Source organism: Anolis sagrei, chromosome X, assembly GCF_037176765.1.
Source record: "Anolis sagrei isolate rAnoSag1 chromosome X, rAnoSag1.mat, whole genome shotgun sequence".
NCBI lineage: Eukaryota > Metazoa > Chordata > Lepidosauria > Squamata > Dactyloidae > Anolis > Anolis sagrei.
In genome coordinates this window covers 45,331,223-45,353,336 of record NC_090034.1, presented here as the reverse complement: position 1 = coordinate 45,353,336, position 22,114 = coordinate 45,331,223, and the positions used below count along the sequence as shown (strand labels likewise).

Here is a 22,114-nt window from a genome sequence, read left to right as displayed (position 1 = left end):
TGTATTAATACAAATTAGAATAGAGTAAAATAATAAATTTAATAATAATAAATAGAGAATAATAATAATAATAATAATAACAGAATAAAATAATAAATAACCTTGACTCGGGTATAAGCTGAGGGGAGCTTTTTCAATCTAAAAAAGGGGCTGAGAAACTAGGCTTATACTCAAGTATATACATTCTGTCTATCTATCTTTGTACTTGGGGATCTAATCTTGTTCCTTCCTAGCTGGATGGAATAGCTTTTGGACAGTATTTTAAATAATGATATGACTAGTAAGGCTTGTCTAGTAATCTCCTTCTCCTGCAAACAGGCAAGAACCCCGAGGATGTGGTGCGACGCTATATCCAGAAAGTGAAAAATCCTCCCGATGAGGTGAGTTCCCCCCTCAAACGAATCCAGCTGCTGTGGGGAGGGACACGGGTTCAAATTCTGCAGTACAAGCGTCCATGGTTTCAATACAGGTCTTCCTTTTGGGGACCCAAATCCAATTTCTAGTTCTAGATTGAATGGCATTTCACACTGCTTTGACTGTTGCGGCTCGAGGCTATAGGATCCAGGGAGTTGTAGTTTTACAAGATCCTTGGCCTTCCCTGCACAAAAGTGCTGGTGCTTCACTGAACTACAACTGCTGGGATTACGGAGCATTTCAAGTTAGTTTTTAGTTGCAGAGGCTATATTAAAAGCTGGAAGCAGAGCATGATGCGTTCCAGTATTGGCTGGTATTACTTCATTCAGTAATATTTTCCCACCAAAGTTACGTCACCAGGGAAAAATCTATTGCATAGACTACTGCACCGCTCTGTACGTGGGGTTGCCTTTGAAGACTGCTCGGAAGCTTCAAATGGTCCAGCGCTCGGCAACCAGGTTGCTAACAGGAGCGGCACTCAGGGAGCATACTACTCCTCTGTTACGCCAGCTCCACTGGCTATCAGTTTGCTATCGGGCACAATTCAAAGTGCTGGCTTTAGCCTATAAAGCCCTAAACAGTTCTGGCCCTACTTACCTCTCCGAACGCATCTCCTCCTATGAACCAACTAGGACACTAAGATCATCTAGGGAGGCCCTGCTCCGTCCCGCCTGCATCACAGGTGCGCTTGGCGGGGACGAGAGACAGGGCCTTCTCAGTGGTGGCCCCTCAGCTGTGGAACGCCCTTCCTGCAGATATCAGATTGGCCCCCTCCCTGCTGGCGTTTCGGAGGAAAGTGAAGACCTGGCTGTTCAAACAAGCATTTGATTAAACAGTGTAAATGAACATAGGAATACGGAATAATGGATGACGAGACTGGATTCTGATTTTACTGTTGAGGCGCTAATGATTGTTATACTGATGTTAATGATTTATGTGATCATTGTTTTTAATTGCCCTATACTTGTTTTGTGATATTTTGTACTGATGTTGTTCACCGCTTTGAGTCGCCTGAGGGCTGAGAAAAGCGGTATAGAAATAAAGTAAATAAATAAATAAATATATATATATATCCTTTTCCATAAAATTTTAAAAAGTTACTTTTCCAATTCGAGGACAATTGCTTCACCAAACTATAGAGGTGTTTTAGGTGTGTTGCATCCAGCTGTAACTTAAAAGATAGCAATGTTAGTTTCCTTTCATAATTCAGTTAGAATTCTTATATTGTAATTATAGTAGTAATGAACTACTTTGGGAGGGTTTTGGAACTACTCGTCTACCTGCATGATGTAGCCCAGAGCACTTGGATCCCACTTTAACTGACTTGGTTCCATCCCATGGAATCCTGGGATTTGTAGTTTGATGTTTTGTCTCCCCATTCCAGGATTGTACCATTTGTATGGAGCGGCTGGCCTCTTCATCGGGCTACGAGGGCATCCTGAGGCACAAAGGGGCCAAGCCAGAGCTGGTGGGCAAGCTGGGCAAATGCGGGCACATGTACCACCTCCTCTGCTTGGTGGCCATGTACAACAATGGCAACAAGGTGAGATCAGAGGTGGGCAGTTTCTCTCTTTTTTATGGAACTCAACCATCTCATTTTCATCGTTGAGTTTTACATGACACCCCTTTCTGTTTACGTTTCTGAGTATCTTTTATTCCTATACCGAAGACCATTTTAATGCTGCTTCTCATTTTAAAACCAAAATCTGGCAGCAATACCCACAGAAAGGAAAGTGGGAAGCTTTTTTCTATTGCTGTACGTTGACAACCTCCCTATCTGCAGATTCAGTACCACAGTTTCACTCATAGTGTTTGTAGACTGCTCTATATCCTTCTATAGCAGTGTTTCTCAACCTTCCTAATGGCGCGACTCCTTTATACAGTTCCTCATGTTGTGGTGAACCCCAACCATAAAATTATTTTTGTTGCTACTTCATAACTGTAATTTGGCACAAATACCCAAAATTTGGCACAAATACCCGATCTACACTGCAAAATCAGGGGCTGGGCTTAGCACAGCAGGCTAAACCACTGTGTTGCAGAAAAATCCTACTGATCAGAAGGTCGGCATTTCGAGCCTGGGGCTAACCCACTGTTAACCCCAGCTCACCTGCCCACCTAGCAGGTCGAAAGCAGAAATGTGAGTAGATAAAATAGGTACCACTTTTTACCGGGGAGGAAATAAAGGCGCTCTTAAGGACACTGATCAGAGGAAAGTTGCTTGGCATGAAAGATGGAGCGACAGCATCCCGCCTCCTGTGGCCGGAGTCGAGCACAGCCTCCAAGATGCTGGAAATAAGATGGCAAAAACTGTCTTTGCCTCTGTTTGTGTTGTCTGCCCTTGTTAATTGTATAATCGGCACTGAATGTTTTCTGTACATGTGTTCTGTAAGCCGCTCTGAGTCCCCTTTGGAGTGAGAAGGGCAGGGTATAAATACTGTAAATAAATAAATAAATAAATAAATAAATAAATAAATAAATAAATGTAGTTTGACACCACTTCAAATGCCATGGCTCAGTGCTATGGAATCCTGGGTGTAGTTTGATCTTTGCTGCCAAAGAGTGCTAGTGCCTCCCCAAACTGCAGATCCCAGGATTCCATAGCATTGAGCTGTGGCAATTCAATTGGTGCCCAACTGCATTATTTCGACAGTGTAGATGAAGCCCAACACAAGTCATGTCTAAATATAGGGTTTGCTATTATCCATGGTTTTGGGTATCTTGGAAACTATTCCCAAAGTGTACTTCCCACATTTTTGTTCTGTCATTCTGTCATTCTTCCTTTTCTGTTTTACCATGACCTTTGGAAAAACTCTTGATTCAAATTTTAAAATCCTATTTGTTCAGTTGATGGTCAAAAGGGAACCCTAAGCGTTTGCAGCCATTTTTATTTTGCCTGGCAGGACGGCAGTCTGCAATGCCCCACTTGTAAAGCCATCTATGGAGAGAAGACTGGAACTCAGCCCCCGGGGAAGATGGAATTCCACATCATCCCGCACTCGCTCCCCGGCTACGGGGACTGCAAAACGATCCGCATAGTGTATGATATCCCCGCTGGGATCCAGGTAAGGAAGGCGGAAGGAGAGGAACCTGGGCAGAGAGGGGTAATCTTTAGAGCATTCCGCTTTATTCAGATTCGTAGTGCATAACAATCGAGATATAGTCCCAAATTATCTACCATGGATGCATCCTGTGAACTCTTGGGATTTGTAGGTTAAGGAGGACCTAGAGCTCTTTGGTTAAGAATCCCAAATACCTCTTGCTAAACTACAAACTCTGGATTCCAAGTACCTCCCCTTAAACTTCAGACTCCAGAATTCCTTTGGAGTTTGGCATGACAATGTGACCATAGTGCTATAATCGTGTTGTGTGAAAGGGCCCGAGGTTCCACAAGGGCATGGCATTTATAGCCCACTTGCTGGGCTTTCCAACCTGACCGGCTTGATAGGTTGTTGTGAGGACACAAAAGGGGGAAAAGGGAGCTTCTGCCTTGACCACTTAGGAGGAAAAGAGGGGCATCAATGGGACAAATATCTGACAGGGTCCTTTTTTTTTGGAAGGGCGTGCCAGAGAAAATGTCACGTATTTGTTGCAGAAGAAATCAGGGGCTTCCAGAAGGGGAAATGTCACTATTTTACCAATACACAGCAATGACAGAATAAAATTCACTTCTCCAAATGCATTGGTGGAGACCCTAACTGTATCCCCTCTTCCTTAACCAGGGTCCGGAGCACCCCAATCCTGGAAAGAAGTTCACCGCACGAGGCTTTCCACGCCACTGTTACCTTCCAGACAACGAGAAAGGCAGGAAGGTAGGTTGCCACATTTCTGAGGCCTTGTCATCCAGTTATATTCAATTATATATTCAATTATAGCACTACAGCAAAATCCTATAGACACCTGGACTAAAGCCCTGGCTGCAATTTCTTCTGAATCCCTGTACTAATCCTACAGTATAGACATCCCCATTAGTGGGCAATTTCTTGTTTGTCTCCTTGGCCCAGATCTTGAAGCTCCTCATTGTGGCCTGGGAGCGGCGGCTCATCTTTACCATCGGGACGTCCAACACGACAGGCGAGTCCGACACCGTCGTGTGGAATGAGATCCACCACAAGACCGAGTTTGGCTCCAACCTCACGGGCCATGGCTACCCCGACCCCAACTACCTGGACAATGTCCTGGCCGAACTGATGGCCCAAGGGGTGTCCGAGGCCCACCTGAAGGACTGAAGAAAGGCCCTCGGTCTCCCCCCCCCCCATTCCCTTCCCTACTCCTGCCGCTGCTGTCCCCCCCTTTTCGCCGTGTGATGCGTGGAAGCGTGACCACTGCCTGCGTCTGTCCATCCGTCCGTCCGTGAGTGTGTTCTCTTTGTCGACCGGCTCTCTGCCAGGGTTTGGGGGGCGGGGTTGGGGGTCCTCCCTTGCCTCCTTTGTCGCTTCTGCTGCCTTGACTTTGGATGATCTTCGCCAGCAATGTCACCAAAGGAGCTCTTGGTTTATCAGGATAATCTCACCTTTGGGGGAGGAACTGCGGGGACACCACGCCAAACTGCACAAGTGAGCAACCAATCCAACTAACTCCGTTGTCCCTTTCTTTTTCTATGCCTAGCAAGAGAGATGGATACATACATACACACACCCACATCTGCAATATTTCTCTTTGCCCTGACTGTATCTGCGCTCGAGCAAAAACACATACACTGTGCTCCATATCTGTAGTGTCATAGGAGTGGGGCATGAAATCCATGAACCAGTTTGATGGGAGGCAGAGGGAAGGGATTCTGGTTGGAGATGCAGGTTATCTTATATGGGGAAACCCTAGACATTTGGCCATCTGAGGCATCAGGGCAAGATGGCACTTCTTTCCCGTTCCAAAGGTCAAACACATTGGGGGTTGAACCCCCTTTCAGTGATGCTGCTTAATAGGCACCCCAGTCCTTGGCACAGCAGGTTCTTGATCTTTTCAGCTTCTCAACTTGCCTTACATGAAGCTGTTTCAGGCATTGTCTTTCGGATTCCACCTCTCTTACAGAAGTTTCATCCCATAGGGAGGAGAGTGGATTATACCCTCAATTTTGTCACCCACGTTGAGGTTTTCCAGAGGGACTTCTCCTTGGGGCTTTCTCGCTTGGACTGTGGTCCAGGGTGAACTGAGAGTTTTTGGGATCATTGGTGGCATTTTCCCAAAGTGTGGAGGGAGAGGACTTTGAATGGGGTCCTGATGCCTTGAAAAAAATGCACACATCTTGCTCCAGAATTGGGTGTCCTTCTAGGTTTCACATTTCAGTGATGCCAGTCATAGAATTGAGCCCCCAAACAAATTTCAGCCCGGTTTATCTCTCAACAGGCAATCACCAGAAATGTAGGGAACCCACCCCAATGAAGGCCATGGAAGATGGCCACCCAAGCATTTTCTAGCCAAGAGAATGGGACAAGCATTCCCCTCTCTGGGCCATGTCTGCCATGGTTGTCATTATATACTCAGACTCTCCTGTATTCTGCTTCCACTCTCCAGTGAGGTTTTCCAGATTACATTGTCTCGGTGGGGCCTATGCTTTGCTTCTCCAATCCTGAGGAATCTGGGAGTTATGGTCCCAAAATGTACATTTGGGGAACTCTGGTTAAACTCTGGTCTCTGCCTTTGCCCAGGTTTCCACCTGAGACGTTGTGAGGCTTTGCTTGGCATGGTCTCTTCTTGGTGTAGCTTGAGATATGTAGGCAAGCACAACTGCAGTGCACTAGAGCTGCTTCTTTAAAGGGCCTTTGAGCAACCAGGCATTGCAGTAAAGAAATGGCCTCCATATTTTCCTGCTTAAATTGAGAACTGCTTATCACAGGATTGGGAAAGCTAAGTCTCCCCGAGCAGTGATGGACTACATTTCCCATTAACCCTAGGCAGCAGTGAGGGAGGATGGGAACGGCAATCCAGCAGCATCTGGAAGGTCATCCATCCAAGTCAGCAGGATAGTGAGCACATGCCTAGTTTTGGATGGCTTTGAAGGAGAGCTCCAAGGTGCTGGAACCTAGACTTGGACTTGATTCAGCACCTTGGAGAGCTCCTTGAAAGCTATCCAAAACCTGGACTGGATTGACAGTTTCCTTGAGAAGGGAAGTCCACTGACTGCTGTGTGACCATGTTTGGGCTGGATCCTTTGCGCACTTCTTCTACACTATTTACACCTTACTCCTTGCCATCCACACGTTCCCAACTTCTCTTTCTGCAGCACCAGCAGAAGAGAGCCAGCAAGGTGCCCTTTGGGGCTGGGTTTGCCAAGACATTCCAGATGATTCGGTGATGACAAGTCCCTGCTGTGCGGCTGCTGTGAAATCGGGCGCTTTTCCCCGACACTACATGTGCCTGCCTTGCTAAAAACTAATGTTGCCACTTTAGGAGCAATGACTTTTTCCAAGTGGAGTAGGTGAAACATTGTTTTCAGATTTGCAAAAGCTAGTTTCATTTGCAGTGGAATCCACGGACAGCTTGGGAAATAGTTAGCCTGGTGAAGCAAAGGTGCCAGGTCAGTGATGAGAAATAGTTGGCAAGAAGGGACAACCCCAAGGAGGGTTTGGCATGAGGCCCTTTCTCCCACCAGGATTGGGTTGAAAGGATGCCATCAGGTTTGGAGCATAGATTATGGACCTCTTCTACCCAGAAGAGAGCTATGGGGGTGACATCAGGGCTCCCAAATAAAAATTCTACCCTCCCTCTATGAAATCCTCCTTCAGTCCCCGAATTTCCAGCATGGCAGACGGTGTTGTGTTTGCATTCTCTGCCTACGCCATGGCTGGAATTCCAAGTGGGACTTAAGCCCATGTAACAGGGATTCATAATAAACGAAAACAGAATTGGGCAGCTTCACAATGTCTGCAGTTGGAAAGGGACAGCCATGATGTTCCTGCATAGGGAGCCCAGGAAATGACTGTTGCACATCAGGCATCCCATTATGGGCACCAGCACCCAAGCTAGGAAGCACCAGTGCTCATCAGAAGATTCCTGTGCCAATCAGGATACTTTGACCTCTGCCCTGAAAGGCATCTTTGCAGCCCACTAGGAGAGCTCCATCACCTCATGTGTAAAGTAACACAACCTAGACAGCAATATCAAAGTGCATCCCGTATTTCGAAAGGCTGAAATAAATGTTGTAGTCACTGAAATCCTCCTTCAGTCCTCCTTCAGCACCTGATCCAGTTTGATCTTCGTAGCTATAATCAAGGTAAGCCCTAGTTAGGACTTGCATGGGAGAACACTAATGAATAGCAGGCTGTATTGCAGAGGAAGGAACTGCCAAAAACACTTCTGAGGACTCCTTGTCTAAGAAGACCCTATGAAGTTCATGGGGTCACCATAAGACTTGAAGGCACATACACCGTTACTGTAATGCTGGAAATGAGGGGACGGGAGGAAAATTTCAGAATCCCTATTTTACACTTGCCACTGGCACCACTGCCCCCTTCACTTCAATTGCTGCATCCAAGCCACTGGTGGATTCCTGGGTCAGGACAAGAAGAGAACAGAAGATACAGTTTAAAGCATTTTCAAAGGAGAGGCATGATTCAGGTAGCCTTGGACTCAAACAAATATTGGAAGAGGCAGAGTTAATGTTCAAGTGTAGATTGAGACAAGAATGGTGGCATTCGGTGCCATAGCTCAAGTTTTCTCCCCAAAAGCCCCAGTGAAAAGGAAGAGGTTCCCTAGATTTCAGACTCATGGATGTGGTTTGAAAAGACTCCCTGAATTTCCAGGTTGAAGTGCTGTTCCACACCTCTAAAGCAAAGAAAACCGCTATCGTTTGGCCTGCCTATTTCTTTCTTCCTCCCCGCTGTGTGCTGCACCTGGAGCAATTATTCCGCTCCGCGTCAAAATTAGCAAAATGTGACAACCCCCTGGTTTGCACCAGCTGGTGGATGGGAATCAGCATTGCTTTGAGCTTAGGCATAGCTTTGCTTTATGTTCTCTAGTTGGGAGTCAGTAGCAGAGGCCCAACCCTGGAACGTGGGGAATGAGGGTGCCTCTGGAAGTGTGCAAAGTGCCTTTTCCTCATCACTGTGCAGCCAACGATCATGCTTACCCACACCTTATGCGCCATCTCTCATGTATGGGTAAATCCTCTTACTGGAGCAGTTGGACACTCTTGTCCTGTTCGGAGCAGTCAACACAGAGTCCTAGCTAGAAGGGGTGTTAAAGGCCATCTAGTCCAACCCCCTGGCCATGCAGAGGCACAGAACTAAAGCACTGCTGAGAAATACCCAACTTCTATTTAAAGCCCTCCAAAGGAGGATTGTTCACCGCCCTCCAAGGCAATCCGTTCCACCGTCAAAGGCTCTTACCGTCAGGGCATTCTTCCCAACATTGAGGTGGGATCTCTTTTCTCGTCACTCGAATCCCTTCCCATAAATAGCTCCTCTTCTTTTAGAAGTCAAACCAGAAGGGATTGGCATGAAGAGGTGTGAAAAAAGAAACCTGGCTCTTCTGCTGTCTCCAAGCTGTTTCTTGATCAGCTTCCCCACTCTGTTTCCAGGAGCCACGTTTCTCATAATTTCCATATTGTCTCTTCTAGTCAAAGAGCCACAACTTAGCTTTTGCACCCTTCCAAAGGTGCCAAGCACAGAATGGCTGGGCAGGGTGGCATCAGGGGCTCATTGGTAAGTCATGTCTCAGGATGGCATGGGGCCACATGCCAATATGCTTAAGAGGTGCCAGACAGAGGTCAAAGGAAATCTCTTGGGCACTAAACTGCAAGCCTTTGGGGCAGTCTGAGGATGTCCCCTGAAAGATTTCTCATACCCTTCACATTATGGCACGGCCAAAGAAGTTTCTTGGAGAAAGACCCCTCCAAAGGGAGCTGTTCTTGAACATTCACTACTTGGAGACCACAATTATGCATCTCGTAGCATCAGGTTGGCAAGGTGGCCCTCTGAATGTTGCCCCACTGTAGCTCCCAGAGTTCTTCACTGGGAATGCCGGGAGTTGTAGCATCAGAACCCTTGGTCGAGAGCATTAACAGAAGAGAGGTGTTACCAAATCAATAGCATGGTCAATTGATGTCCTTGTCTGGAAATCCCTAAGGGCTTTGTACTTTCTTTTGTCTTTCTCTTTCTCTCTCTTTTCTCTCTCTCTCTGTGTTCATGCTCAGCATGTGTTGATGTCTTTACAAATTTATGCAGTAAACGTGGAATCTAAATGCTATCTGTGTGTTGCTTTTTCTTTTCAAGTCCCTGAACTTTTTTTAAAAAAGCACTGAAATGGTCAAAACTGAATAGTGCTTTCCAACCTGGACTTATTGGGCAGCAGTTGTGAGCAAAAGGGGTCTATTATCTTGTTTTTTGGGGTGCTACTGATGGGCATTTCAACCTCCCATGAGCAATCTCCAATAATAAGGGGGAAAGACACCTGTCATAATTGTCCCTTATGCTGAAGATAGTTCATGGGAGGGAATGGAAACATTATTCAGCTGCATCCCAGCTGAGAACAGATCTCAGTTGCTTGCAGCAGCTGCCGCTTGGGAAGTCAAAATAGGAAATTTCCACAGTCTCAATGGATTTCCTGGTTTACTAAATACATAAGGATCATGGATACTCCCTAGGCTCCCCCAACAGGTGGCCTTCTGGTGGGTTGTACTACAGTTTCCCTATCTGTACACATCATGGACATTGTAGTCTCAAATATCTGTTGGACACTAAGTTGGATAAAGCAGTTGTAAGCTCTCATGATCCACAGTGGTTGCTTTCATTGGGTTTGCTCCATTTTTCTCCAATGAGCTTCAGTGGTTGCCTTTCTCACAAGAGGCTGAGAAAACATAAGTTGCCCATGGCCTCCTAGTAAGGTTTTTGGCTGAGTGAACCTGGATCTCCCAAGTCACATCCTCGTCTTCTCAGTGCAATACTGCACTGCAGCTCCCCACGTTTGGACTTATTTTGAAATAGCTTGCTCCCTTTCTCTGAGAGGAGAGAAGCATGGGCTTCTTTCACTTGAAATCACGAGGAATTGGAAGGAACTGACATGACACAGATGTGCCTTTGAAGCCCAAAGATCTTCAACGAAAGGCAGCGATCCTGACATCCTATTTCATACGAAACCAAGCCAAACCCTTTTCGTGAAATGCAAAGCTGTGACTCCAGGGCACTCCATCACTTGTGCACTGGAGAGCATTCCTACAAACATTGCTGCTGTGGGATTCTGGGAGTTATAGTCTGCCAACAATTTTGGAGGGTCTGCCAGGTTGGGGAAGGCTAGTCTATGTCTTTCCTCTGTGAGATCCGGTTGAATTGAAGCAGTGATGTATGGATGATTTAGCACCACTGAGTCACCAGTACTTGGCAGGGCCACCCTAGGGAGCTAGGTTGCTTGTGGCTGTTATTGCAGTCGAAACAAGCATGGGTTGGCAAAGTAAAAATGCCATCTGAACCAAGATGCCCAGATGCCCAGGCGGCCTTTTACAAGGGATTTGATAGAACTGAGAAGTCCCATTCTTTACAGAGCAAAAGCCATTCCTTTGGGGTGTATTCCCTGCTCAAACGTGTTCCCTTTTAGTACATCTTTTAAACCGTACACCTTGATGGAACACATTTCTCCCCATTTCAGTGATCAAAGTATGTTTGGGGACAGTTCGAAAGAGTCAGTTTCTCGTATCCACAGATTCTCTAACTACGGATCCAACCATCCAGGGCTTGAAAATATTCCCCCAAAGCAAAACCTTATTGTGCCATTTGATAACAGGGATCCCATTCAATTATGTTGTGGTATATCATGGGACCTCAGCATCCACAGGTTTCGGTATCCACAGAATACATTCTGGGGCAGAGGGTGGTATTTGCCTGCCAAGGAGGAATATGGTGCTGCAAAACTGGGCATTGGAGGCATTAAATTAATGCAAAGATTCACATCCACCCAAAATTCCACACCAGGATAGACTACTGTAGGAAGCCCTTATTTGCAAATATGGTAAATAAATAAATAAATAACCCACGGGGTTACATCACCGCACCTAGGAGAGCACCATAAAACCCCCAAATTTTGCCCCACAATGCCTCCCAATACCCTTTAGATCAGCGTTTCTCAACCTGGGGAAGTCACAAGGGGGTATCAGAGGGATTGCCAAAGACCATCAGAAAACAGTATGTGAGAAGTTTGGCCCAATTCTGTCATTGGTGAGGTTCAGAATGCTCTTTGATTTTAGGTAAACTATAAATCCCAACAACTACAACTCCCAAATGTCATGGTCTGTTTTCCCCAAACTCTGTCAGTGTTCACATTTGGGCATATTGAGTATTCATGCCAAGTTTGGTCCAGATCCTTCATTGTTTGAGTCCACAGTGCTCTCTGGATATAGGTGAACTACAATTCCAAAACTCCAGGTCAGTGCCCACCAAACCCTTCCAGTATTTTCTGTTAGTCATGGGAGTTCTGTGTGCCAAGTTTGGTTCAATTCTATCATTAGTGGAGTTCAGAATGCTCTTAGATGAACTATAAATCCCGGCAACTACAACTCCAAATGATAAAATCAAATTTGGGCATATGGGGTATTTGTGCCAAATTTGGTCCAGTGAATGAAAATACCAAATATTTACATTGTGATTCATAACAGTAGCAAAATTACAGTTATGAAGTAGCAACAAAAATAATGTTATGGTTGGGGGTCACGACAGCATGAGGAACTGTATTAAGGGGTCACGGCATTAGGAAGGTTGAGAACCACTGCTTTAGATGCTACGTGGCACATTTCTGCCATATTTGTAAGATCTCCCTATTTAATTCCAGCCTTTCCTTGGCCTAAAAAGGTCAACGGAAGAGGGGAATATGTTGAAAATGCTGCCTACATTTCCACACAAAGGGTTTTGGTCTCCTGGAGGCCAGATGCTGCTAGCAGTCCACATATGGTCCATCCCCACCCTACACCAAGAGCGGCAAAATTCAGGGATTTTAAGCAATGTACAACTTCAGTAATCTCAGATAATTTTTATTCTACAATACTTCCAACTCCTTTTCTTGGCACAGCGGAGGGCGAAAGAGAGATACTGAGGTGCCCAACATTGGCGCTGTGCCCACATTTGGTTTTTTGAAACTTCAGAAAGCAACTGGCCTCCCATGGCGTTGAAAACCACAAGGGCTAGAAATGTGTCTTTTTAAAGCATGGACATCACCATCTGCGGTGCCACAAATCCACCACACGCCACGTACACTGGGGGGAGCAGACAAAGATCCACAGCGTCACTCTTCAGAAGCATCCAGTTTATCTGGAATCGGCATCAGCGCGGCGACAGCCACCTTCTTTGGGAGCCACGACCTCGGTGCTATCCAGGTGCCACATTCCTGAAAGCCACAGGTAACCGAGCCTGGCGTTCCCTGCCACAACTCAACGGATGTAAAGACATCATTACAACACGGAAGAATACACACGACTAGGAGCCTGAAACGAAAAACCACTTAGGCGTGGGGCATGGCACTGGCTGCGGCCTGGCATTTTTCTTCTCCTCCTCCTTCTTCTTCATTTTCTTGGCACTCAAAGGCTTTGTGGGCTCCTTCCAGGTCTTGGATGATTTCTAAAAGGCGAGCGGCTGCTGCCATCCGCTGGCTGCTGGCGTCTGGAGAAGAGCAGGGAAAATCAGAAGGGGGGTGGGTGGGGAGTGGGAGAGAGAAAGAGGTCTTTCAAAACAGAAAATCATACCTGGAGGTGAGCACTGAATCTGGCTTTTGAAAGGGAATCCATTATGGAACGCATCACAAAGCCAAACGAGAAAAGAAACAAGAGACTTGGATTCTGTATCAGCTACCTAAGGGGCACGCACACTGTCATGTCACCCTCCCAGTCCTAAATCAACTGATATGTGGGGCTGGATATCTATCTCTGTGTTTTAGGATTTGTTTGTTTTTTAAATGGTTGCTGATTTTGGCTGATTTGATTTTTGTACTGATTTTGCATGGGATTCCAGAGTTTCTCATTGCATCTGAAGGCAGTCCCTGGTGAAAGAAACTGGACGTACTTAGTCCTAATATTTTTTTATATTGCTTTGAAACCACTTCATTGGATGTGTTGCAATAGCAGATTCCCAGATTAGTTTAGTGTTAACACCTTATTTTATTTTTTGGTTATTTAATATTTAATGCTTATTTTACTTAAGTGATATTTGTCTTTACTGTTCTAATGTAGCACAAATCCTATGTAAAGTCATACTACGTATTTTTGACATTAATATTGAATTCTGAAATATATACAGAAAGTTTTTGAATATAAGTCTGTGTGTGTGTATGTGTGTGTGTGTGTGTGTAAAAGACAAGAGTAGACTCTTTGAGCCCTTCCACACAGCCCTATGTCCCAGAATATCAAGGCAAAAATCTCACATTATCTGAGTGTGGACTCAGATAACCCAGTTCAAACCAGATATTGTGGGATTTTCTGCCATGATATCCTGGGATATAGGGCTGTGTGGAAGGGTCCCGAGTCCACACTGCCATATATTCCAGTTCAAAGCAGATAATATCTGGCTTGATATTCTGGGTTATAAAGATGTGGAAAGCCCCTCAGATATTGTGGGTTTTTCTGCCTTGATATTCTGGGATATAGGAGTGTGGAAGGGCCCCTAGTTAACTGGCACCCATGGGGATTGGTAGGAGATAGATAAATGTAGTGTCTGGTTGCTTGAGAGTTAAAAGGTAAAGGTTTCCCCATGACATTAAGTCTAGTTGTGTGACTCTGGTGGTGCTCATCTCCATTTCTAAGCCGAAGAGCTGTACACGGTACACATGTACACTGTCAAATGAATGCAGTTTGGCACCACTTGAACTGCCAAGGGGGGTGTCTAATGGGCTTTGCGTCCCCACAGACCCACAACCTATGGAGTCTATGGTTGGCCCTATAGCAAGCCAAAGGTCCCATGAGAGATCGGAGGCAGGGCCAACTCATTGGGCTCATGTTCCGCCCATTTCGTTCCTCTCTGTAGCCCTGCGGTGGTTTTGACTTTCCACCATGGTGAACATTGGCCATCCATCCAGTAGATGGAATCGTTTACCCTCCACTTGCAGAAGCCTTTGTAGAAGACACCTCTGGGAGATGGGATGACAAAAGGAACATCTTTTTTGCCTGATTCTGGGAGGGTAACGGGATCCCAAAAGCCATTTCCAATCTAGTTTGCAAGGCTTACGATAAATCAGAAGTGACCAAACCACAGCTGGCCTTTGGACCCTCGGGGGCCATTGGCCAATGCTCCAATGCCATGGGGCATTCGGAGCCAGGGAGGGCTGGGAAAGAAGCAGCAGAACACTGGCAAACAGTAGTGTTTAGATGGAGATGTGAAAAGTCAATGCGCATGCTTCACTGAATTGTCCTCAGCAGACATGGGAATCCTCTTTCATCCCTGCACGCAAGACAGAAAATGATGGCAGCTGTCCCTGCTCTGCAATAAAATGCATATACTCCTACGCAGTAACAGCCAGCCCTCCACATTTACTGAAATTAGGGGCTGCCTGCAATGGGATTCTGCTGCCTGCAATGAGATGTGCCGCTTGAGCAGCAACATAGTCATTTTGCCTGTTTGTTCTGTCTCTGCCTCTTCAGCATCTTGGATTTGGGCAATCAAATAGACGGCTGTACCTTTTGTAGCGGCATCACCTTCCTCTTGCAGGCTGGAAAACTCCTGGTATTTCTCCCTATGGAAAGAAAAGAAGAATTGGTTAGAAAAGTCTGCAAGCTTGGTGCCATTTACTAGAAGCAAGCATGCTAGATTCAACATTTCATATCCTAGAATTGTAAAGTTGGAAGGGTCCCTAGAGGCCATCTAGTCCACACCCTTCTCAATGCAGGATCTCCAGCTAAGCACCCATCCCTAACATGGAGCTTCCCCACTTCTTTTTGGAAGTATCTAGAGAAGGAGACTCCCAAAGAGACAGTTGGTTACGTTACCGAGCTACTCTTACTGGTAAGAATATCTACAGAGATACTCGAAGGAACACCTCAGCAAGCGAGAGTCCAAAAATGGCAGGCTAAAACCCAGAACCTCAATCCATGGCTGATACCAAATGAGAGACTTCCCCCTGGGCACACAGAAGACTGGGCAACATTTGGAGGCACTGAGTAGGCTACGCTCTGGCACCAGGAGATGCAGAGCCAACCTTAAGAAATGGGGCCACCAAGTGGAGTTCACAACATGCAAGTGTGGAGAAGAGCAAACCACAGACCATCTGTTACAATGCAGTCTGAGCCCTACCACATGCACAATGGAGGATCCTCTTGTAGCAACACCAGAGGCACTCCAAGTGGCCAGCTACTGGTCAAAGGACATTTAATATAATGCCAAGTTTTTAAACTTTGTGTTTTTTAAAAAATACATTATAACTGTACCCTTGGTTTGTTCCTGATATGATAAATAATAAATAAATGTTAAGAAGTTCCTTCTAATGGTCAATCAAAATCTACCCTCCTGGATCACGAGAAACATTAGAGCTGGTCCAGAGAAGCAGAGAACAAACCTGCTTGTGATGAACCAAATCCACGAAACCACAAATGGAAGAGATGAGCGGATAGATGCAGCAATTGAACATCAAGAAGCCCTTGAAAAGCACCACCCTGGCACCATTCCGAACTGGCAACACTAATGCATGCCCACCAATCTCCCATCCCATCCCATCCCATTTGCTCATATACGAATCCACAACCCCCGTTTACTGTCCTCGTACACGCCCCAGTTACTCATCCACCAACACAGACACCAAATTGCCCCCAGCGATACCAGTCACTCGCATGTTATTTATTCAATCTTTCAAAGTACTTAAGGCTAAACAGTCGAGTGTGGCCTAAAGAGCAATCCACTTATAAGCGTTTTTGGAGAGCAAATCAATGTTATCAATTACCCAGTGCGCTCGACTGAGACGGCACAACGACAAACAAACTACTCCAAAAGCAATAAAAAATGCCATATTGTTCATCAGCCGGAGAGGATTTTAGCTCGCCAGTTATCCATTCCAGTCTTGAATTAACTGAATTACTCTCAAGCGGAGAAGAACGCTGTTCCTTTTATTGGCGAGGTCCAGCAGATTACGACTGCTCAGGAATGGACTCTAGGGATGCATCTACACTGTAGAATGAGCGCAGTTTGAAACCACTTTTAACATCCTGGCTTAATGCTGTGGAATACTGCGAGTTGTAGTTTGGTACCCTTTGGCCCCTGATAATGCAATGGGATAAACCCATGTGCTGGCAGGACTGAAGACCCACAGGTTGGAGGTTCAAATCTGGGGAGAGGGTGGATGAGCTCCCTCTGTCAGCTCCAGCTCTCCATGTGGAGACATGAGAGAAGCCTCCCACAAGGTTGGTAAAAACATCAGAACATCTGGGAATGCCCAGGGCAATGTCCTTGCAGACAGCCCATTCTCTCACACCAGAAGCAACTTGCAGTTTCTCAAGTTGCTCCTGACATGAAAAAAGAAACCCTTTGGCTGAGAAGTCTTGTAAAATGACAACTCTTTGATGCCACATCACTGCACCATGGCCGTTCAAACTGAATTCCTTCTATAATATAGATAAAGGTTTTCCCCTGACATTAAGTCCAGTCGTGTCCAACTCTGGGGGTTGGTGCTCATCTCCATTTCTAAGCTGAAGAGCCAGCATTATTCATAGACACCCCCAAGGTCATGGGGCCGGTATGACTATAAGGAGCACCGTTACCTTCCCGCCGGAGTGGTACCTATTGATCTACTCACATTTACATGTTTTTGAACTGCTAGGTTGGCAGAAGCTGGGGCTGACAATGGAAACTCATGCTGCTCCCCAAATTCAAACCTGTGACCTTTCAGTCAACAAGCTCAGCAGCTCAGCGGTTTAACCCACTGTGCCACCGGGGACTCCTCTATAATGTAGAGGCAACTTTTACACCCCGTCTCCAAACTACTGTAATAGACCAGGTTAACACAAAGAGATGCTGTCCCTGTCCTTCACAATTGATATTCGCTTAATTGGCAATAATAAATCATTTTCTTGTCCATCCAGTCCACCATTATGGACTTTTGGCCCCCAACCACCAAAGAAACATTGCCTTCCACAGACCTGAGCTTGTCTTTGCCCAACAAGAGATGCTTGTAGACCATCTGGGCCTCGGTGTCCGGGTCCAAAGGGTCATTCCAGTCACCCAGGGTCACCGCCGAGTGCGTGCGGCTGCAGCCGTGAACTGTAACCAAATCATGGAGGGTCTTGTAAGGTGAGGAATGGGTGGCCACAGACAGCAGGGTTGGATTCGGGTCTGGGTTAGAGCCTTGTCAGTCTATTGAGGCAGTGCATGCCAGCTGGACTGACAAGCAATGTCTGTGGCAGGTTATATCTAACTACAGGGAATGGTTTTATTTAACAATAAGGATAAATGCCTGGCATAACAATTGTATAAGTGTGTTGGTGTCACCCCCCCCCCAACCCCAGATGGTGCCGTCTGGTGCCGTCCACACACCTCCCTACCCCTGATATGGCACTAATATTAGTGGCGGGGAGAAGTGGGAATGCATGAGCATGTAACTAGTTAGTCCCAGACTTGAACAATGGGTGCAATTCATGAAATCATCACCCTCATCATCTAGTTAAGTCTCAACTGGAGGAGAAAAGGGCAGAGGAAGTTGAACTATTTGTTTCTGGGCACCAACCCTACTGAGATAGGAAGGATCTGAGCTGGGTTACCATTACGGTCGGTTTGTAAGCAGCAAGTCCAGCGGTTGCCACGGAAGGTGCCTGGGTGGCAAAAGGACAGCATGCAGTCATTGGAAACAGTCACTTTCCGGATGGCCGACAGCCACTGGTTGAGCTCATTGACGTTCTGTCAAAGGAAACAAAGGGCAGGGTAGGAAAAGGACTCCTTTGAGGAAACAAAGGGCAGGATAGGAAAAGGACTCCCGCATCAATAGGAGTATAGTGTCTAGCTCCAGGGAAGTCATGCTCCCCCTCTATTCTGCCTTGGCTAGGCCACATCTGGAATACTGTGTCCAATTCTGAGCACCACAATTGAAGGGAGATGTTGACAAGCTGGAATGTGTCCAGAGGAGGGCGACTAAAATGATCAAGGGTCTGGAGAACAAGCCCTATGAGGAGAGGCTTAAAGAGCTGGGCATGTTTAGCCTGAAGAAGAGAAGGCTGAGAGGGGACATGATAGCCATGTATAAATACGCGAGAGGAAGCCACAGGGAGGAGGGAGCAAGCTTGTTTTCTCCTGCCCTGGAGACTAGGATGCGGAACAATGGCTTCAAACTACAAGAAAGGAGATTCCATCTGAACATGAGGAAGAACTTTCTGACTGTGAGAGCTGTTCAGCAGTGGAACTCTCTGCCCAGGCGTGTGGTGGAGGCTCCTTCTTTAGAGGCTTTTAAACAGAGGCTGGATGGCCATCCATGGGGGGTGCTTTGAATGCAATATTCCTGCTTCTTGGCAGGGGGTTGGACTGGATGGCCCATGAGGCCCCTTCCAACTCTTATGATTCTATGAGTCCCTTCTGGTGTTTGTAGAATCTGTTGGGACCAACCTAGTACCTTCAAATGTGTTGGACTACAACTCCCATCAAAAGGAAGACAAAGTAGTGGTTTGGGTGTGGATTAGGACTCTGGGGGACCAGGGTTCGAATCCCTGTTTGCCATGGAAACCCATGGGGTGACCTTGACACCTTCTGAGGAAGACACAGTGCTGAGAAAACCCAAGGAATGGCAGCATGGAGAGGTGATAGACAATGTCCTTGAAACCAACCTTGCCAAGAAAACCTTAGGAGACAACTTGAAGAGACTCTGGAATTAACAGTACCTTGCACTGGACATATATGTTGAGCAGCTGGCCACCAGCATCCCGTGTAGTGATCTGCATGACGTTCGGCTGCTGGAAAGCATTTTCGTCCACTCGTTCAACCGCGCAGATCCGTTCTACGGGGATGGATGTCCGCACCTGAACGTGAGAGAAACCAAAGCCAATGTCCAACCAGCAAGGATTGATGCAACACTCCTTCCCCAGCTCCTTGAAAAACAGGCTCCTTTATGTATTGATTGCATTTAGTATGCCATTTTCCAATCCCGTGCCCACCTGCCAGTCAGGAGACTTGGAGTATGAAAGGCTCTCCTTGCTCAACCAGAAATAACGTTTCTTGAAGGTGAAGCGTGAGACCAAGGGGAGGGCCTCGGCCCTGCGTTTGTAGAGATAGCCCTCTTTGATGGTAGCGGAGGGTTGGAAAAGTGACCAAGGCTGCTTCTCACATGCTTCTATGGAAAGAAATGAGAAATCTGTCCAATCCCAGGATCCCAAAGTCATGTCAGTTAATAGAGTTTAAGGGTGCGATTTGAGAGAACTTATTTATTTATTTAAAATATTTATATTCCACCCTTCTCACCCCGAAGGGGACTCAGAGTGGAGCACAGCATATACATGGCAAACATTCAATGCCTGGATACAATACATAAACATTAAAAAACATTTATCAAAATATTAATATTAAACTTAGTGCAGCATTTCTCAACCTGGGGGTCAGAAGCCCTGGAGTGGTCGCATGGGGCTGTCAGAGGGGTCACCAAAGACCATCAGAGTATTTTCTGTTGGTCATGGGGGTTCCATGTGGGAGGTTTGGCCCAATTCTATTGACGGGGGTCAGAATGCTCTTTGATTGTAGGTGAACTATAAATCCCAGCAACTACAACTCTCAAATGTCAAGGTCTAATTTCCCCAAACTCCACCAGTGTTCACATTTGGGCGTATTGAGGATTCATGCCAAGTTTGGTCCATATCCATCATTGTCTGGGTCCACTGTGCTCTTTGGATGTAGGTGAACTACAACTCTAAAATTCAAGGTCAATGCCAAACAAACCCTTCCAGTATTTTCTGTTGGCCATGGGAATTCTGTGTGCCAAGTTTGGTTCAATTCCATCATTGGGGGAGTTCAGAATGCTCTTTAATGTAGGTGAACTATAAATCCCAGCAACTACAACTCCCAAATCACAAAATGCACCCCCCGCAACCCCACTAATATTCAACTTTGGGCGTATCAGGTTTTATTTGTGCCAAATTTGATGCAGTGAATGAAAATACATCTTGCATATCAGATATTTATATTACAATTCATAACAGTAGCAGAATTACAGTTATGAAGTAGCAACAAAAATAATTTTATGGTTGGGGGTCACCACAACATGAGGAACTGTATTAAGAGCTCGCGGTATTAGGAAGGTTGAGAACCACTGCCTTAGTGGGTTCTTCCTGCACCAATATCTTGAACCATTCTTTCCTAATGAGCAGATATATTGCTTTAATAGATACAAGCTTCTCTCTGATGACTCCAGTGTTTTTCCAACCCGTTGACATTTGAAAATATGCACCTCTCAAATGTGTGAACGCTCAAGGTGAGACATCTCTTTTCTCGCCACAAATCGCAGGAGATGCCAAAATGCAGCTTTGGTGACGGCTGTCAAGTCCGACGCAGTTTCTCACCATCCTTGTTCCCACTAGTCCTAAACATCTCCATACATTTGCATAAATTATAGGACCTCCTACGGGTTCGGTGACTGTGGTGTCCCCATCTGAGACGGCCAGGCTCCTTGCTTACAATTCCCACACTGTAGCGCAGGCATCCTCAAACTATGGCCCTCCAGCTGTTTAGGCCTTCAACTCCCAGAATTCCTGACAATTGAACAAATTTGTTAGGGCTTCTGGGAGTTGGGGGCCCAAACAGCTGGAGGGCCGCAGTTTGAGGATGCTTGCTGTAGCTGGTGGGGATTTGGCCACCTCAGGATTTTACTGGATATTGCTATGGAATCCTGGGAGTTGTTGTTTCTCAAACTCTTTAGCCTTCTCTGTATTATGAATGAAAACCCGATCCACAATGGAGCTTTTGCCCTCATCCCTATCTTGGAGACAATCCTGGGGAGGCCCTTCGTGCAATAAAGCTTGGAAAGGAATACTGAATTACTTTGGAAAAAGGAATTGCTTCCAGTTACATGGTCCTAAAAGTAGCTAGCCTGATGCTGACATTTTTAAAGTGGCTGGACGTCTAACTCAGTTTGTATAATATGGTTTTAAGTATTATTTATTGTTTATGTTTTTATTGTTCATTTTATTTACAACTGGGGTTTTATGTATGTTCAGTGTATTTTCCTTGGTTGCTCATTTTTGTTGACATAGTTTAATTCCACTGTATTCATTATATGTTGTTTGCATTGTGGCTTTTGTGACCTGCCCCAAGTCCCCTTGGAAAGATGGAGCAGGATATAAATAAAGATTATTATTATTAATAATAATATTATTATTTCCTGTTAGAGTTTCATTTGAGCAAATACAACTGAAAGATAGCTACCATGGATATTTTAAATTATTCCCCTGTCCCTGCCCAAATCAGGACTACAAATAGTGAGGCTATGGTACATAACGTACTCTTCATTTGTTTACCCATGTTTGGACTGAGTGAAAATCTTTTACAAAAGTGTGTGTACGTGTGTGTGTATATATATTCCATGTTATTGTTTTCAGCATCCCCTACAACATTCCAGACATGAACCTCGTGCACCACAGAAACCGGCACTTGAACCGTATGATTTTCCCCCTCCACTGTTTAGTAGCCGCCCCAAGTCTCTTTGGGGAGATAGGGCAGGAGATCAATAAACATTATTATTATTATTATTATTATTATTATTATTATTATTATTATTGGTTCCTGTTAGAGTTCCATTTGGGCAAATACAACTGAAAGGTAGCTACCATGGATAT

The 22,114-nt window shown here is 45.7% G+C and overlaps 2 protein-coding genes across 7 annotated transcripts in view; one reads left to right on the top strand and one right to left on the bottom strand.

Annotated features, from left to right (window-relative positions):
* DTX1 (deltex E3 ubiquitin ligase 1) overlaps positions 1 to 9,600 on the top strand; it is a 37,482-nt gene extending 27,882 nt beyond the window's left edge. For 3 of the 5 annotated variants that reach the window (XM_067473274.1, XM_060785427.2, XM_060785429.2), the window contains exons 6-10: positions 319 to 380; positions 1,799 to 1,969; positions 3,318 to 3,479; positions 4,137 to 4,226; positions 4,419 to 9,600. In XM_067473274.1, coding sequence (XP_067329375.1) covers positions 319 to 380; positions 1,799 to 1,969; positions 3,318 to 3,479; positions 4,137 to 4,226; positions 4,419 to 4,643 — 710 coding nt within the window. In that variant the 3' untranslated portion in view covers positions 4,644 to 9,600. The remainder of the gene's footprint in view (positions 1 to 318; positions 381 to 1,798; positions 1,970 to 3,317; positions 3,480 to 4,136; positions 4,227 to 4,418) is intronic. The other 2 variants (XR_010910501.1, XM_060785430.2) reach the window with 2 other exon arrangements.
* A 2,763-nt stretch (positions 9,601 to 12,363) lies between these two features.
* RASAL1 (RAS protein activator like 1) overlaps positions 12,364 to 22,114 on the bottom strand; it is a 60,622-nt gene continuing 50,871 nt past the window's right edge. For both annotated transcript variants that reach the window (XM_060785431.2, XM_060785432.2), the window contains 6 exons: positions 19,448 to 19,623; positions 19,175 to 19,312; positions 18,068 to 18,203; positions 17,450 to 17,570; positions 15,002 to 15,057; positions 12,364 to 12,995 (listed from right to left, as the gene is read on the bottom strand). In XM_060785431.2, coding sequence (XP_060641414.2) covers positions 12,838 to 12,995; positions 15,002 to 15,057; positions 17,450 to 17,570; positions 18,068 to 18,203; positions 19,175 to 19,312; positions 19,448 to 19,623 — 785 coding nt within the window. In that variant the 3' untranslated portion in view covers positions 12,364 to 12,837. The remainder of the gene's footprint in view (positions 12,996 to 15,001; positions 15,058 to 17,449; positions 17,571 to 18,067; positions 18,204 to 19,174; positions 19,313 to 19,447; positions 19,624 to 22,114) is intronic.